Source organism: Glycine max, chromosome 18, assembly GCF_000004515.6.
Source record: "Glycine max cultivar Williams 82 chromosome 18, Glycine_max_v4.0, whole genome shotgun sequence".
NCBI classification, from domain to species: domain Eukaryota; kingdom Viridiplantae; phylum Streptophyta; class Magnoliopsida; order Fabales; family Fabaceae; genus Glycine; species Glycine max.
In genome coordinates, this window is record NC_038254.2 from 19,300,055 (window position 1) to 19,318,923 (window position 18,869).

Sequence of the window (18,869 nt, forward strand, 5' to 3'; positions counted from 1 at the left end):
TAAAAAAAAAAAAACATGTGATTGTGAACATTATTTCATTGTCTTCGTGCATATGATATAATATAATATCTATGTACTTTTCAAGGTTCTCTCAATTTTTCAGGTTCCAAAAGTCAATATACAATTTCTGATCTCTGCGTTCCAATCTAATTGATCAATATGCCTTCAAACGATGGTAAACGATTCACTATTTCTCTTCCTCAATGTTTTGCTTCATTTTTTGTGTATCAATTAAATTCATATCTGAAACCGAAAACATCACAGGTGTAGTTATCGTGGTCATGGGTGTCAGCGGTGCTGGAAAAACGTAAGTGTCCAACTCCAATCCATATAATGAAATAAACTTCAGATAAGAATTAGATAGGCACTACATTTCATTTTGTGTTATTATCATGCTATTTTGCTGGATTGGACCAATTGTTACATAGTATAACATAATTGACACATAACTTTGTCCCTTCAACGGTTCAATCCCAGGTTTGTGTGCGTATGGAAAAAAATCTATCAGGAGATGTTGATCAAAACATCTCAAGGATTAGTGTTTAACTCCCGGCCGAAGGATACTTTAAGTTAAAAGAAAAGATTCATATGCATTAAACTACAGTTATTTTGGGGCTAGAACTAAAAAAGACGTCATAATATATGTATGAAAGATTTGTCTTCTTGGTGCTTTTGTAAAATGAAAAGTGAAAGTGCATTCCCCATTGATCTCAATTAAAGTACTTGTAATTTAAACTAACTGTACCTCAATGATAAATATACCTTTATTTTCTCACTTTGCACTTTTACTCAGTTTACAAGAGTTAAATCTCATTTTTCTATTAACATTTATTTTTGGGAGAGCCTTAACTATCCAATTCTTTTACCACCCTCTGCCCTGTAAGGGAAAGTAGCAGACACTTAGTGTTATGTACGTTAAGTTTATGAAAATGCCTGCAGCTGTGGAACGTAATCTTGTTTAACTCTTTCATTACTTAGAAGGTCGCCTTTACCTAACTAGGTTATTAATTATCATTCTTACTAGTTATTACTACTTCTTTTGGTGATAAAATTTATCATTATGTAGCGCCCCAAAAATAGATATTATTATGCCTGCTATCACATACTTCAACATATAAAGGCATGACGATTTCTTTTATATACATACATACATATATATATATATATATATATATATATATATTGAAAAAGGATGATCCTTGTTAAATATGGCTTATGCAAGTCATTGCTTGATATGTGGGACATTTAATCAATTTCAAGCTGTTGAACGACACTGCTTGGTTAAGATTTTTTGTTGTAAAACTTATCTAATGGATATTTATTCAACAGCACAATAGGTCGGAAGCTGGAAAAAGAGTCGAAATATAAGTATCTTGATGCTGATGATTTTCACTCAGAATCAAACAAAGGTGTGTATATCAGTATGCACAATTTGATTAACCCTCCATAAAGACTGTTTCAATATGTTTTCTTCATCCCCTTTTTCCTTGAACTTTTTTCAACCTCATTTCTTACAATACAACAGAAAAGATGCGTATGGGAATCCCACTTACAGATGAAGATCGGATGCCATGGTTTGAATCGCTACGCGATGCCATAAAAGAATACTTAAATAACAAAAAGGGTCTGATTCTTGGCTGTTCTGCTTTGAAGAAGGAATATAGAGAAATTCTTAGATCAGGTGACCTTAGTTATAAATGGGGGACTTATGCAAGTGCTGTCAACTTCATTCTGTTGGATGCTCCTGCTGAAGTGCTGAGTGTTCGAGTAAATAAGAGAGCTGCAGAAGGAAAACATTATATGCCTGCATCTCTTCTGCAATCACAGTTAGATTTGCTTGAGATTGATGAGTCTGAGGGAGTACTTAGAGTTGACGCTACTTTGAGACCCCAAGCCATTGTAAACACCATTCTAAACATGAACCAGTTTCAGGGATGTTTCAATGTTGATTTTGTGGAGCCTCATTGATAAATTGGGATCATTATTTCAGGTTTCAAATATAGTTTGTACAAATAAATGGAAGAATGGGATTATGCATGAAAGAAAGGTTGAAGGGAATGGTTCAGAGTATGATAACCAATAGTAAAAAAGGAGCAAGCTGTAAATATGAATTTTTAACATTCCCTGGATTGATTCATGCCATTCTATTTCTTTTTCACCATATGATGTATATATAGAAAATTGCATGTCTCAATAGACCATTGTTTTGTAACTGAATTTTTTCTTATTATCATTTAATTAAACTTTAATGATGTGGCGATTGAACACGTATCGAGTTGGAACATATCATGTATTGTCCAATCTAAAGCACCAAATAATTTGAGTTACAATTCAGTTTGATTTGATCCTTCTGTTTTTTGAAGAATGAATTGGATGTTATTGAATTTCAACATTGGCCTAAAACTGTACATCAGATTGGATAAATACATCTCGTCTAAGGAAAAAGCTAACTTAACTAGTGTCAGTTGTGTGCTACCATATTGCCCAACAAAAAGGCCAAAGTAAGTGCATAAGACTGACAATTTGACATTCATTAACTATTCAATGGAGATAGCTTCTTTTTCCTGACTTGTCTTGCCACCAGGCTTGCCGTGACTGTTTGGGAAGCCATCATGATTCCCCATCACATTCCTTATCGCCTTTGCAAGCTTTGGTTGGAAACAACTTTGATAGTTCTTGGTTGCACAAGCAGGTACCTGGCCACTATGATCCTTGAAAATGATGCCAAGTCTCATGTAACACCATCCTTGGATACTGATGCAACAATATTTGCTTAATTTATACCTCCATATCCCAGACAGTTGAATATTTGTTATTATGATCTATTAAGGCACGAAGACTGAAATATTTCTGGTGACTCTCCATTGCCTTAATTCCAAGAACTACCGCCAGTTCATTTTTTCTAGGACTAGACACATTTCAACTACCAGAGAGTTTGGTTCAATCCTTAATTTTGACTTGTTTTTGTAAAGTTCATAAACTTGGAACTGTATAACTTAATTGGCAAATGACCTACAAACCAGTAAAATTTGTTGAATCTCTCCTCTAACTTCATTGTACTTGCAAGTATTACTCTTTTTTTCAATGAAAAAAAGAAGTTGCAACGTTATATACTTTTCATACAAAAATCCTCTGCATGACATTAAAATTGGTTACTAAATTTAGCTAATGTTGTAAACAATTTCAGCAAAACAAGGCATCAACTCCATCCGCGCAAAACTGAAATTAAAAAATTTAATTGAAAATCTAACAATGATGTATACAAGAAACACACCTTTGTTGTTTTTTTTTTTCTTTTATTCCCTATAACAAAAATCCTCTATAATTTGCAATTTGTGAAATTCAATTAAGTTAAAACTAAGTTTTCAAGAACTAATTATGAAACTATATAACCTCGTAATAATAATAATAAGATTGTGTTTAGTTTAGGATAGAAGAAGAAAAATATAAGATAAATTTTGTATTTTTCATGTGAAACATATATCTTTTATATTCTACTTTGATTAAAAAATTTGTCTTCTATTTTCAATTTTTATATTTCCATTCTTTAAACTAATACATCTTCTCTACTTTAATTAAAAAAATTCACTTCTATTTTTTATTTTTATATTTCCATTCTTTAAACTAAATACATCTTCTTCTTTCTTTTACATCTTTTTTTTTTTTTTTTTGAAGTCATGACTTTAAAGTTTAAACCAAAGACACCCTAATACTAGTAGTAGTAAAAGGCATGAGAATTGAGAAGGTGTACCTGAACGATGTCGTGTTTGGAGATGATATTGATATATTCTTCTCTCACTTAAGGCTGACATATGCTCATGTTTGAGGGTTTCGTTTTCTGATACAACTCCGAAGCCATAACCATTGAGCACAGTGAGACAAAAATGCAAGAACCAAGTTCAAAACTGAATTTGGGTTTTAATGGATGAAAACAAAGCCCGTCCGTACCATGACCAACGTCTTGGTAGCCTTCAAAACTCGTAATTTTTGGTGCAATTTGAAACTAAAACCTGGGAACGCAACGTTTTGGTTAATTAAGACCTCTTTCACTGTCTCATTCAAATTCCATTATGGGCATCAAAATCTTATGTATTTTAAAACCACGCTATCGTCTCTTTGAATGAAGAGGTTGCACTCCCTCACTTTGCTTGGCCTCATAGCAACCCATTGCCGAGCAATCAAGTTAGGCTCCATCGCAGATCCTTACACTGCCAACAACCTCATAACTTCGTATGCAAAATGCACCGAGTTAAATTCTGCTCACCAAGTGTTCGACGAAATGCCCCACAGAGACACCGTGTCTTGGAATGCCATAATTTCCGCTTTTGCAAGTTCCGGTGACCTGGACACCACATGGCAACTCCTCGGTGCCATGAGAAGGTCTACACATGCATTTGACAGCCGCACATTTGGAAGCATTCTCAAGGGTGTTGCCTATGTTGGCAAGCTCAAGCTAGGGCAACAACTTCATTCTGTTATGCTCAAGGTGGGGCTATCAGAAAACGTGTTTTCTGGTAGTGCCCTCTTGGATATGTATGCCAAGTGTGGGAGAGTTGACGATGGATATGTTGTGTTCCAGAGCATGCCAGAGCGCAATTATGTGTCGTGGAATACACTTGTTGCCAGTTATTCTCGAGTTGGTGATTGTGACATGGCATTTTGGGTGCTAAGTTGTATGGAGCTTGAAGGTGTAGAGATTGATGATGGCACAGTGTCTCCACTTTTAACATTGCTTGATAATGCCATGTTTTATAAGTTGACAATGCAGTTGCATTGTAAAATTGTGAAACATGGGCTGGAATTGTTTAACACTGTCTGCAATGCCACTATCACGGCATATTCAGAGTGCTGCTCTTTGCAAGATGCTGAGAGAGTATTTGATGGTGCTGTGTTGTGTCGTGATCTGGTTACATGGAATTCCATGCTTGGTGCTTACTTGATGCATGAGAAAGAAGATCTTGCATTTAAAGTTTTCCTTGATATGCAGAATTTTGGGTTTGAGCCTGATGCTTATACTTACACTGGGATTGTCGGTGCTTGTTCTGTGCAAGAGCATAAAACCTGTGGAAAATGTTTACATGGGTTGGTGATAAAAAGGGGTCTTGACAATTCTGTGCCAGTTTCCAATGCTTTGATTTCCATGTATATCAGATTTAATGATAGGTGCATGGAAGATGCATTAAGAATCTTCTTTTCCATGGATCTCAAAGATTGTTGCACTTGGAACTCCATTTTGGCAGGATATGTACAAGTTGGTTTGAGTGAAGATGCCTTGAGGTTATTTTTACAGATGAGATGTCTGGTCATAGAAATTGACCACTATACTTTTTCAGCTGTCATAAGATCATGCTCAGATTTAGCAACTTTACAGTTAGGTCAACAATTTCATGTCTTAGCACTTAAAGTAGGTTTTGATACCAATAGTTATGTCGGGAGTTCGTTGATCTTCATGTATTCTAAATGTGGGATCATAGAAGATGCTAGGAAATCTTTTGAAGCAACTTCCAAAGACAATGCAATTGTTTGGAATTCAATCATCTTTGGGTATGCACAACATGGACAAGGAAACATTGCACTTGACCTCTTTTACATGATGAAAGAGAGAAAGGTGAAACTTGATCATATAACCTTTGTTGCAGTTCTAACTGCATGTAGTCATAATGGGCTGGTAGAAGAAGGCTGCAACTTTATAGAGTCTATGGAGTCTGATTTTGGTATTCCACCACGACAGGAGCACTATGCTTGTGCAATTGATCTCTATGGTAGGGCAGGGCATCTTAAGAAGGCAACAGCTTTGGTTGAAACAATGCCTTTTGAACCTGATGCAATGGTGTTGAAAACTTTATTAGGTGCTTGTAGATTTTGTGGTGATATTGAATTGGCTAGTCAAATAGCAAAAATTTTGTTAGAGCTGGAGCCTGAGGAGCACTGCACATATGTTATACTCTCTGAAATGTATGGGCGCTTCAAGATGTGGGGTGAGAAGGCTAGTGTAACAAGGATGATGCGAGAAAGGGGAGTGAAAAAGGTTCCAGGTTGGAGTTGGATAGAAGTGAAAAATAATGTGCATGCTTTCAACGCTGAAGATCATTCCCATCCCCAATGTGAAGAGATATACATACTACTACAACAACTAAATGAGGGAATTAAGTTATTTGATAATTTTGTCGATCAAATGTTACTGCAAAGTTTAGATAATCTAGATGTTTATGATGATCAAAAGTTCTTATGATTCTTGTATTTTGTTTGTTGGATTTCGTTGGAAGCTTTCAAGGATGGTGTACAGAGTCTTCACAAGATGTGATATGAACTTTGTCACTGAGATCTAATTTTTAAAACCCATACTAGGCAAAATCAGTTGCAGTTACAATTGATCGGTATAACTTGATGGGATGAGTTGGATCCTACGTATATCCACATTCCACAACGACAACTACAATGACAATCACAGTTCAGTGAAGACTTAAATTCTGATAAGGCACGCAACGTTAAGAGAGGTAATCTTACCTCATTTTATTTGGTGCAAACCACGTTGGCTGCAAAATGCATGTGATTGTGAACTTTATCATTTTCTTTGTGCACATATAATATATATTTTTCCAGGCTCTCTTTTGTTCAGGTTCCCAAAGTCAAGATATACAATTTCTGATCTCTGCATCCCAATCATATACATTAATATGGCTTCAAACAAGGGTAAATGATCCACTATTTTCCCTTCATTTTGTATACCAATTAAATTCATTAATGCTGACGGTTATCCTACCGAGTTCACAGTTATCCTACCTAGTTTGAACAAGATTATTTTTTGCGAAAAATACCTGTGGTCAATATCCAAAAAATACTTCCCTCCTCCCTGCAAAGGACAGTAGCAGACACTTCTAGTGTTATGTACGTTAAATTTGTGAAAATGCCTGCAGATCTTGTTGAACTCTTTCATTACTTAGTAGATAGCCTTTATCTACCTAGGATATTAGTTATCATCATCGAAAGGCATGACAAATTTTTTATATATATGTATAGAAAAAGGATGATTATTCTTAAATATGGCTTTTGCAAGTGATTGCTTGCTCTCGTGATGATATGTGGGACATTTAACCATTTTCAAGCTGTTGAACGGCACTGGTTGGTTAACATTTTTTGTTGCAAAACTTATCTATCGGATATTTATTCAACAGCACAATTGGTCGGAGGTTGGAAAAAGAGATGAAATACAAGTATCTTGATGCTGATGATTTTCATTCTGAATCAAACAAAGGTGTGTATATATATGAGTATACACAATTGCACATATTTCAATGCATATTTGGCTGATAGAACAGGTAGGCACGTTGATTAACCCTCGATAAGGAACTTGTTTCTATCTGTTTTTCATTCTTTCTTTTCTTTTCTTTTCTTTTTTTACTTTGTTTTCATCTCACTTCTTCCAATACAACAGAAAAGATGCGAATGGGAATCCCACTGGCACTTACGGATGAAGACCGAATGTCGGGCTTGAATCACTATGTGATACCATAAACGAATACTTAATTAACAAAAAGGGTCTGATTCTTGGTCGTTCTGCTTTGAGGAATCAATATAGAGAAATGCTTAGATCAGTGACCCTGGTTATGAATGGGGGACTTATGCAAGTGGTGTTAACTTCATTCTCTTGGATGCTCCTGCTGGAGTGCTTAGTGTTCAAGTAAATAAGAGAGCTGCAGAAGGGAAACATTATATGCCTGCATGAGTCTGCATCTGTTCTGCAATCTCAGTTAGATTTACTTAAGATTGATGTTCTGACTTCTGAGGCAGTACTTAGAGTTGATGCTACTTTGAGACCCCAAGCCATTGTAAACATGCACCAGTTTCAGGGCTGTTCAATCATGATTGTATTGAACTCATTAATAACATGGCATCATTATTTCAGGTTTCAAATAGTTTGTACAAAAAAAAGGAAGAGTAAGATTATGCCTAAAAGGGGGAGAGACTGGTTCAGAGCAGGATAACCAATAGGAAAAAAAGATCAAGCTGTAAATATGAATTTTTCACATTCCCCGGATTGATTCATGCCATTCTATTTCTTTAGTAGTTAGTGCAATTTAGTCTTTAATTAATTTAAATGACGTGACAATTGTACACTATTAAGTTACAATGTGATAGTACATCGTCCAAACTAAAACCCCAGATAATTTAAATCACAATTTAGCTTGGTTCTATCATTTTTTTTTAAAGAATGAATTGGATGTTACTGAAAAAGCTAATTTAGCTATCTTGCTGCCATGTTGCCACAGCATTTGGTATAGGAGAGAGAGAAAGAGTCCAAAGTGCATGAGACTGACATTCTTTAACTATTCCATGGAAATAACTTGTTTCATGACCAGACTTACAATAGCTGTCTGCAATCTATTTCAAAGGTGACTTAAGTAAGACATGGTTGGGCAGCCATCATGATTCCCCATCACAAGTTTTGATTGGAAAGAACTTTTATAGTGCTGGGTTGTGCAAGCAAGCACTTGGCCCCTATGGTCCCTCAAAATGGAACCGAGTTCTGTACCATCACCCTTGGATACTAATGCATCAATATTTGTTTAATTTATAGACTTAATTGCAAAAATAGTCTTTCATATTTATCCCAACTCATTAAATCGATCTTCCTGAAATTTAATTCACCAATTTAGTCTCCCTTTTCATACAATAATTTTCTGCATGATGTTAAAATTGGTAACTAAATTTAGCTAATGTCATAAATAATTTACCCGGAAACATAATTTCAGCAAACAGCATCAACACCATCACAGAAAAGAATGAAATAAAAATTTAATTGAGGAAGTCATGACACTTAACTCAAATCTAACAGGAATTATAAACCACAACTAAACAGTTAAATTTCAATAATTAATCCTAGAAGTACTTAAACTGAGCTTGGCATTTCAGGTGATTCCTCGACAGCACTAGCCCTGGGGGAGAGAAGTCAAAATCATACTTTTCCTTTTTGTCACCCCAGCAAAGCCTTATTTTTTTGCCTTGGCAAATCTGAGGCAACGGTACTTTTCACCACTTACTGTAATTTCAAGAGCTCCATCTTGGTTATCTTGATTTGATGCAGTTCCCATTAAGACACTTTTCTCTTTCTCTAGATTGTCTCTCTCCATCTTCAGCCTTGCTTCTTGACGAGCAATTTCTGCCTGGAACATTAAAAAATTGAGGGAAACGAAGGAGTTGTTTATTTTATTTTATTTTCTTTAATAGCAGGATCATAAATAGAAATATCTGTTTGATGAATGGAAATATTGTTAGAATAATCAGTCAATTTCAACTTCTCTTCCCCTTTTTTCTCTTTCACAAGTGCAACAATATTTATGCTTCACAGTAATATGCACAAATCTTTACAGAACATAGAGAAGCATGTTATTATTCATTAATTGAAACATTAAAAAGTGCTGTCCAGAAAGCCTTATCTGGTGACCATGTGATAACTTGAATGCAAGAACAGTGATCACTAAAACAACATCCCAGAGGCAGACTCTAAGGGCAAAGGAATTTCAAATTTAGATCTAAAATTAACTTTTAAGGGCATATATCAGATTCTAAAGGCTAACTATGCCACCTGTTTAATTCTTAATTTCATTTTTTTATATTATACATTTATTTTGTTTCTTGCAACCATGAAGCAACTGTTAGTTATATTTGTTATCTCTTGCTTCAAATTTCAGGCAATTTGTTTATATCTAGATTTGTTCCACGATCACTATTTGAACCATCACTCCCATCAAGGGGTTTATCATGTAGCAAACACTTAGTAGACATATTTAGAGCGCTAGAAAGCTTCATTTATTCAGCTTGTGATGGTTAAAGAATCCTTTCTACATATAGTGCTTGGAGCATAAAAGCCACATTGCTTTCTTTTTTCAATTTCAGAAGCAGTTTGCTAAAATTGCATCAATATTAATATAGGCGGTACCAAAAAGCTCAAATGAATCTACCTCAGAATGTGATAGTTAAGAATCATTTCGCACAATGCCTAGTGCCTAAAAGTCACTTTGCTTTATAATGTACTAGAGCCTTACAGAAACAGTAACAATATAATTTGGGTGCAACTTTTATCAGTAGTCTGCATAACAATGAAAAAATTATAAGTAAAAACGATTAGAGGCAAAGCTATGGGGAGTGTCCCAATGACACAACACAGGTAGTAAAGATGTAGGACAAATAACATGGGTTCAAACCCTAATGCAGTCCATCCCCTTCCCATGCCCCTATGGGATTCCTCCAAGGTCCACCTCTGTGATGAGTCCTCCCTTGAACCAAAAATAGAAGCTAAGGAGAGAGAGTTTAATAGTTATTTAGTATGCATAAATGATACTTAATTTCACTCCACCTGGACTTAGCTCAGGTAGAGTCAAAGACTTAAAATATTAAAGCAGCAGTGACAAATTTAGGTTGTTACATAGTGAGAGATCAGAGCTTTGCATTTTGTTCATTACCTTCCTCTGCCAATCCATATAGGAAAGGAAATGCAGAGTGAAAATTACAACAACAACAATAGTCTTATCCCACTAGGATGTTAAGTAGTGTGTAGTATAAAAGCTTAGTGTGATTAGTTTTGACTAGTAAGTGGACAACTACTATAAGTAGTGTGTAAAAGCATTCTGTTGAAAAATATAATAAGAATAAGTCATTCTTTCATCATCTGTGTTAGTATTCCATCTTTCTTTCTCAGCTCTCTCTCTTTAGTTTCCCTAACAAAGTGGTATCAAGAGCCAAATCAAGATCCATTTGTGATCTGTGACCATGGCCCAGAAAAGCTCAGCCATCTCTCTCCCCACAACCCTTCCCATCCTCGACGGCAAGAACTGGAGCCGGTGGTGCATCCAGATGCGCGTGATTCTTGGGTATCAAGAGGTTCTAGAGATTGTGGAGGAGGGATTCCCGGCGCTCGGCGAAGCACCCACCGCTGCAGAACGCACCGCCTTCAAGGAGAACAAGAAGCGGGACTGCAAGGCGATGTACATTCTTCATCAATGCGTAGATGAAGCCCATTTTGAGAAGATCGCTGAGGCATCCAGTGCTCATGCGGCTTGGGAAATCCTGGAAACGGCGAATGAGGGAGCGGCGAAGGTTAAGAAGGTGAAATTGCAGACAATGCGACGGCAATACGAGCTGATGGCGATGGAGGACTCCGAGACCATTGCAGCGTTCTTCCACCGCGTGCTTGTCCTCACGAATGCGATGAAGGCATACGGCGAGGAATTGAAGACCTTGACGATTGTTGAGAAGATCTTGCGGTGTTTGGCTCCAAGATTCGACCATGTGGTTGTTGCCATGGAAGAATCCGGGAAGGTGGAGTCCATAACGATTGCTGCGCTTCAAGGTTCCCTCGAAGCTCACGAACAACGCCTACTAGAGCGTACCACAGGTAGAGCTTCGGATCAGGCCCAGTCTTCACGAAAGAACGATTTTCACCGCAAAGGTAACAATAGGGGCAAAGTGAAAGGCAAAGAATACAAGAGTTCATCAGGAAAGGGTTCTGGAAATCATGAACCCTCAAAGTCTGATCAAGAGCCAGTTGAATCATCAGGGCGTAGAAATGGGGGAAATCAAAGGTATCGGGGCAAGAAGAAAGTGATTGATCGCAAGAAGCTGAGGTGTTACAATTGTAACAAGATTGGTCATTTCTCCTCTGAGTGTAATGCCCCTGCCCAAGGAAATCATCATGATGGACATGGTGGTGATGAAGCCAATTTGCTCAAAGATGATGGCGATCTTGATGAAGATCCTCCTGTGATGATGATGATGACCACCAATTCAGATTCTGGCAGTTCAAGAACATGGTATTTGGATTCTGGTTGCTCGAATCACATGACAGGGCATAGGAATTGGCTAGTAAATTTTGATGATTCAAAAAGAAGTGTCATTCGATTAGCTAACAATAGAACAATTGCTGCTCAAGGAATGGGAGATGTCCTGATATCTAAGAAGGATGGAAGCAATGCTCTCCTCTCAGATGTCTTGTTTGTTCCAGGTATGAAGAGTAATCTGGTGAGCATTGGTCAATTGGTTGAAAAAGGATTCAAACTGAAATGTGAAGAAGGAGTTCTGGAGTTGTTTGATCAACAAGGGAAGAGAATGTTGAAGATCCCACTTGCCCAGAACAGAACCTTTCAAGTGGATCTTTCAGTCACTGAATCTCAGTGTATGTCAGCTGAAATTCTGGATAGTGATACTTGGCTTTGGCATCTCAGGCTAGGGCATTTGAATTTCAAAGGAATGAACATGTTAAGATCCAAAGGCATGGTTCGTGGTCTGCCATCTATTACTATTCCAAAAAAGGTATGTGAAAATTGCATCTTTAGCAAACAACCTAGAAGTTCATTCAGCAACTTTACACACTCTAGGTCTCAGAATTTGTTGGATGTTGTATACTCTGATTGTTGTGGTCCTTTTGATACACCTTCACTTGGGAACAACAAGTACTTTGTGAGCTTTGTTGATGAATTCAGTAGGAAATTATGGTTGTATATGCTGAAGCTCAAGAGTGAAGTGTTTGAGACTTTTAAAATATTTAAAAGTATGGTTGAAAAGCAGTCAGGGAGAAGCATTAAAATTCTGAGAACAGATGGAGGAGAGTTTTGCTCTACAGAGATGTCCAATTATTGCAAGGAACATGGCATTGTTCATGAGATAACAACACCCTATACTCCTCAGCATAATGGTATTGCTGAGAGGAGGAATAGGACTGTGCTTAACATGGTGAGAAGCATGCTAAGAAGCAAGCAACTTCCTCACAGATTTTGGGGGGAAGCTGCTACAATTGCTGCCTATGTTCTTAATAGGTATCCAACACAAAGGCTCATTGGCATGGTCCCTGAGGAAGCCTGGACTGGAAGGAAACCATCTGTGAGTCACTTCAAAGTGTTTGGATCATTGTGTTTCAAACATGTTCCCGACCAGAGAAGGAAGAAATTGGATTCCAAGTCAGAGGTGATGATTTTTGTTGGGTATAATCCCACAGGCTCATATAGACTGTATGATCCTAATGCACATCAAATTGTGTACAGCAGAGATGTCTATGTGGATGAACAAAGATCATGGAAGGATTATACTGAAAATTTCAGTGTTTCAAGAAGACAAGTGCAGCTCAGTTGGGATAACTCTGAGGTGATTAATGATCCTACAAGGTTCAATCATGATGCATCCCCAACAGGAGTCAGAGGAAGACCAGTAAGAAATAGACAACAACCAGTGAGACTGCAAGATTATGAGTTGTTTCCTGATAATGCAGTGACTAATGATGGTGATTTGATCCATTTAGCACTCCAATCTGACATAGAGTCAGTCAGCTTTGATGAAGCCATCAATAGTGAGGTATGGAGGAAAGCTATGGCTGAAGAAATTGAATCAATTGAAAGGAATAAGACATGGGAATTGGTGGTTTTACCTCAGAATAAGAATCCTATTTCAGTGAAATGGGTCTACAAGACCAAACTCAATCCAGATGGCACTATATCTAAGCACAAAGCTAGATTAGTGGCTAGAGGGTTTCTTCAGGAGCAAGGCATTGATTATAAAGAGGTGTTTGCACCAGTTGCTAGATTTGAGACAATTAGACTCATTGTGGCTTTAGCAAATCTAAATCATTGGGATCTCTGGCAATTAGATGTTAAGTCAGCATTTCTCAATGGTCCACTAGATGAGGAAGTTTACATCATGCAGCCACCTGGATATGAGAGGAAAGGTGAGGAAGAAAAGGTGTTTAGGCTGAAGAAGGTTTTATATGGATTAAAGCAAGCCCCTCGAGCTTGGAACAAAAGGATTGATTCCTTTCTTAGTCATGTGGGCTTTGTTAAGTGCACTGTTGAACATGGTTTATATGTCAAGCAAGAGGGAGCTGGAGATATCACAATCATTTGCTTGTATGTTGATGATCTACTTATTACAGGTAGTGATGTGAAGTTGATTGATCGAGTCAAGAAGCAGCTCAGTCAAGAGTTTGAAATGACTGACTTGGGACTGCTCACTTACTTCTTAGGCATTGAATTTCTAAGGACTAATTGTGGAACATTCATGCTGCAAAGGAAGTATGTGATTGATATGTTGAAGAAGTTCAACATGAAAGGCTGCAATTCTGCAGAGACCCCAGCTGATATGAATGTGAAGCTTGAAAGTTCCACTGAGGAGGACAAGGTTGATTGCACAATGTACAGGCAGATTGTGGGGTGCTTAAGGTTTGTGTGCCACACAAGACCTGACATTTCATATAGTGTGGGAGTGGTGAGTAGGTTCATGAGTGATCCTAGAAAATCTCACTTGGTTGCAGCCAAAAGGATACTGAGGTATCTACAAGGCACTGCTAGTTTTGGAATTCTATTCCCATATCAAAAAGAGAAGGTTTGTCTACAGCTTGTAGCCTATTCAGACTCGGACTGGTGTGGGGACAAGGTGGATAGGAGGAGTACAATGGGTTATGTATTCTTTCTTTCTGGGGTTCCAATTTGTTGGTGCTCAAAGAAGCAGGATGTGATTGCTCTTTCCACATGTGAAGCAGAATATATTTCTGCTTGTAATGCTGCTTGTCAGGCCAATTGGATTACATACTTGCTGGAAGAATTGAATGTGAAGATGAGTGGAAATGTGGAGCTGTTGGTGGACAACAAATCTGCTATAGATTTGGCCAAAAATCCAGTCTCACATGGCAGAAGTAAACACATAGAAACTAAGTTCCACTTCTTGAGAGATCAAGTGAACAAAGGCAAAATTGATTTGAAGCACTGTAAGACAGATTTGCAGGTAGCAGATATTATGACCAAGGCTTTGAAGATTGACAGGTTCAAGATGCTCAGGAAGATGATGTGTGTTGTTAATTCTGCAGGTGTCTGAGTTTTTTTTCTATAAGCTTTTGTACTAAGGAGGAGTGTTAAGTAGTGTGTAGTATAAAAGCTTAGTGTGATTAGTTTTGACTAGTAAGTGGACAACTACTATAAGTAGTGTGTAAAAGCATTCTGTTGAAAAATATAATAAGAATAAGTCATTCTTTCATCATCTGTGTTAGTATTCCATCTTTCTTTCTCAGCTCTCTCTCTTTAGTTTCCCTAACATAGGAGAGCGCACATTAAAGTACGAAAAACTAAAAGGATTAAGAATTTCAGAGAAATGGTTATTTGTTAGATACCTCACGACGAGAAAGATCAGCCTTCCAAGCAGCTTCACGCTCAGCAACCTCTCGTTCCCGCTCCTCAATGTAACTTTGCATTTCTCTGTCCTTCATGATCCTATCCTGAATATCAGCATCCAACGCTTCCTGCAACTCTTGGACAAACTTATCTACTACCGCCTTTATTCGCAGCGACATCTTGTGCTAAAACCCCAACCTGACACCACACACACCCAAAAATAATCCTACTATATCCAATTACTCAGTTTGAGAAATGGAATTCACTCACATTAGTTTAAGCTCATTTCAATTACTTTTTTTTTTGTGAGCTTCTTGAAAAAGCTTTCAAATCTACACAATAATCATTTCCTCAAAATTTAATCCAAACCAAACACTTGTTTTTCATTTCAATCCCTTTGCAATGAATTGTCATTCCCTGATTTTCAAATTTAGGCTTTTCAACGAAGGTTCCCAATGGGAAACGCAATTTCATATCATTAGAAGAAAAAAAAATATGGAAATTCAGAGTCAAGAACAAGCAACAGGAATACAAAAAGACAAAACAATGATGTACACAAGAAACACACCTCTTGGGTTTGTTTTTTTTCTGTTATTCTCTTGAATCCTGTTATTCTGTTTTTATGCTAAAATCACAACGCTAAAATAATTAAGAAAAAAAGGTCCTTATAGTATGAAGTTTGTAAAAAAAAAATTCAGACCAAAAACTAATTAATTGGGAATATATATAATCGAAACGGAACCACATAATGAGAATTGAGAAGGTGTACCTGAACGACGTCGTATTTGGAGATGATATTGATATATTCTTCTCTCAGTTATATGCCCATAGTTTCGCTTGGTTTGAGAGTTTCGTTTTCTTCTGCTACTACTATGAACTACGAAGCCATCACCAATGTCATTCGGCAGTGACAGTGAGACGAAGCCACACGCGAAAGGTGAATGAATGCGTGAGTGAACCAAGTTGAAAACTCATTTTGGGTCTTAAGCTCCTAGTTGAATAATTAAGAAAGGGACTTTCATTGGGCCCATGTTGTGTCCCACTTTCTGTTCTTTTATTTCAGCCCATAGATTTTTTGTCCCTTGTTTTTTTTCTTCTCAATTCTTTTGGAATTTTATTTTTGATATTAGAATAAGGCAGAATTGTGTAATTTATTGGAAAGAAATTTGGGGTGAGTTTCGTTCCTATATGAGACTAGTAAGCACTTATAAGGTTTTTTTTTTAATTTATCTATAAGTGGCATGCGTACAAATATTGTTTGCAATAACATGTCTTGCCTTTGTCAATATTGTTAACTTCCTTCCTTTATTGTAAATTTTGAAGTATGAATACTCTCATTATATTTGTGTATACAAAATAATAAATAAATTTGAAAGGATTTAAATGTTTTTACTCAAATATAAACAAAAAAATTGTCATATGTGATGGATTTATATGTAACTAAATCAAACTAATTATATCTTCTTTGATGATATTATTTTTAAAATAATCTTCCTTTAATAGTGATTCTATTTTGAATTACTTTTTTATTTATGACATTAAATTCTAATTAAAGATATTTAGGAAAAAAATAGGAGATTAGTAAACTTATATTATGTTAATTTATTTTCTCAACTAGTTTAGTGTCCGTGTCTTGTATTAAATTCACATTTTTTAATTTACAAGAGTAATTTTTTATATTATTTTAAGTTTTCATATATTATTAATTATTTAGTTTAAACCAAAAATATATATTTAATAAATTTTTATTAGTAAATATGTCAATAAATATTTAAATATATTTTTATATACATACATGCTCTAAAAAATTGTTATCATTGAGGTGTTGTACTAAGTAGAGTTCCCCTAACTTTGGTGATATCTTTTATGTTTTTTTTTTATTTTCTTTTAAACAAAATATAGTTCATTTTTTTAACATTTATCCACATGATAAAACCTTCTAGTAGATTTTTAAATTAATTAATTATGTTAAAGTTAACATATATAAAAAAATATTAAAAGCACTAAGATTAATTTGTTAGAAAGAGTGATAAAAATTAATAGAATCATTTGTATATATTATAGGTATGATATAGTTTAATGTATTTTTTTATTTGATATAAGTATTAATAAGATAACTACTAATTCGTAAATTGATTCAAATCAATGTTTATTTAATTTTTTAAATAATAACATATTAATTAGAATACTTTAAATAAATTTATGACTAATATATTTAATAGTTATCATATATATGATTTTTTAAAATAATAATCTAAAACTTTTTTATAAACTTTTTATCACTAATATATGTAATAATTGGTTAATTATATTTTATTAAAAAAATCATTATAAACCTACACCAATAATAATAATAATTTATTTAAAGTATTTAAGGTAATTGTATTAATATATATATATATATATATATATATATATATATAAATATAATGATTTATTGTCAACATAAATATTTTGAAATAATTTATATTTAAGATAATAGTATTATTTAATACTCCGTAACAAAGATTATAAATTATTAATGTGACAAATGGTAACGGATAAATATAAATTATCAAATAATACTATTACCTTAATTTTTTTACATTAATTTATAAGAAATATAATACTTTATTATCATGAATATCTTTATAATACATTAATATTATAAATTATTAAATCATTAAATAATAAAATATAAATTAATGATAATAAATATAAATGACGGACATAAATTCTATTATGATTTTTATTATTAGTTTGAAATGTTGAAATCATAGAAACCTTACAATCAAAATTTTGTTAATTATGTATTAATATATATATATATATATATATTAGTATTCATAATAGGAATCAGAATATATACATATAATTTTAGTTTTGAATGTTTTAATCTTAAAAAATTGAATGGTAAAAATCACTAATATAATTTAGTTTGAATCATAATATATTCTTGTACTATTAGGTTGAATATTCAATCCTAAAAATCATACAAATCATAAATTTGTTAATTCATTCATTTTTTAGGCAATTCAGTAATTATTATGTATGATTTTGATTTTCATAGAAAAAAATAAAACAATTAAAATAAATAATCAAATTAATTACATTTAATAGAGAAGAATAAAATAAATAAAAATGAAATTGGTTGACTTTAAGAGAAGAATGAATATAGAATTATTAAGTCACATCACCTCATAAAATAAAATCTTCCTTTATATATATAAATATTAGTTCGTGCCCTGCACAATATTAAAGAGAGTGTATTAGATTAGAATATCAAACGGTTTTAAAAGATTTTTTTCTGTAAAAAAACCTTGTCATATTCAACTAAAAATTTTAAATTGAATAAATAAGTTTTTTTATTTAATTAAGACTTTAAAGATTTTTTAAAAAAGTCATTAAAATTCATTAGTATTTGGTTAAGATTTTTGATAACTTATAAAAACTGTTAAAAAATGATGAATTATTTTTTAAGATAAATTTCATTTGACTTTTTTTAGTAAAAAATCTTATTAGTCAATCTCACACAAACTCTTAAAATTTTTGTAAATTTTTTTTTTAAATTGTTTATCAGATTTTTCTTTATCCCATCACAGGTAATCTCTTATCTCATTATCAGAGACAATATCGACTTCCTCATAAGATTTTGGCAAAATAACATCATTCTGGAGGATTTCCAGTAAAGGAATTCACGTGACATTACGTAGCAAAGGAAATTTTTAACTTTTTCCTTAT

The 18,869-nt window shown here is 34.5% G+C and overlaps 3 protein-coding genes and 1 pseudogene across 8 annotated transcripts; 3 read left to right on the forward strand and 1 right to left on the reverse strand.

Moving 5' to 3' along the window:
• Positions 1–24: 24 nt before the first annotated feature.
• On the forward strand, positions 25–2,212 carry LOC100775407 (gluconokinase). The gene is made up of 4 exons (XM_003551134.5): positions 25–175; positions 265–307; positions 1,330–1,409; positions 1,526–2,212. The coding sequence occupies exons 1-4, from the start codon at positions 160–162 to the stop codon at positions 1,966–1,968; spliced, it is 582 nt and encodes a 193-aa protein (XP_003551182.2). The 5' UTR covers positions 25–159; the 3' UTR covers positions 1,969–2,212.
• Positions 2,213–2,465: 253 nt separating this feature from the next.
• LOC100775946 (putative pentatricopeptide repeat-containing protein At3g25970) lies at positions 2,466–7,871 on the forward strand. Of its 6 annotated transcripts, none has more exons than XM_041012338.1 (3): positions 2,466–6,497; positions 6,604–6,693; positions 7,176–7,871. In XM_041012338.1, the coding sequence occupies exon 1, from the start codon at positions 4,121–4,123 to the stop codon at positions 6,230–6,232; it is 2,112 nt and encodes a 703-aa protein (XP_040868272.1). In that variant the 5' UTR covers positions 2,466–4,120; the 3' UTR covers positions 6,233–6,497; positions 6,604–6,693; positions 7,176–7,871. The 6 variants fall into 6 exon arrangements, with proteins under 6 accessions (XP_040868272.1, XP_040868273.1, XP_040868269.1 ...); XM_041012339.1 differs by having other exon boundaries at positions 6,620–6,693; XM_041012335.1 differs by having other exon boundaries at positions 2,466–6,693.
• LOC113000132 (gluconokinase-like) lies at positions 7,044–8,761 on the forward strand (annotated as a pseudogene).
• Positions 8,744–16,074, reverse strand: LOC100527028 (uncharacterized). The gene is given in 3 exon segments (NM_001250608.1): positions 8,744–9,164; positions 15,149–15,347; positions 15,919–16,074. Coding segments are annotated over 2 exon segments (354 nt in total). The 5' UTR covers positions 15,329–15,347; positions 15,919–16,074; the 3' UTR covers positions 8,744–8,990.
• Between the last annotated feature and the right edge of the window lie 2,795 nt (positions 16,075–18,869).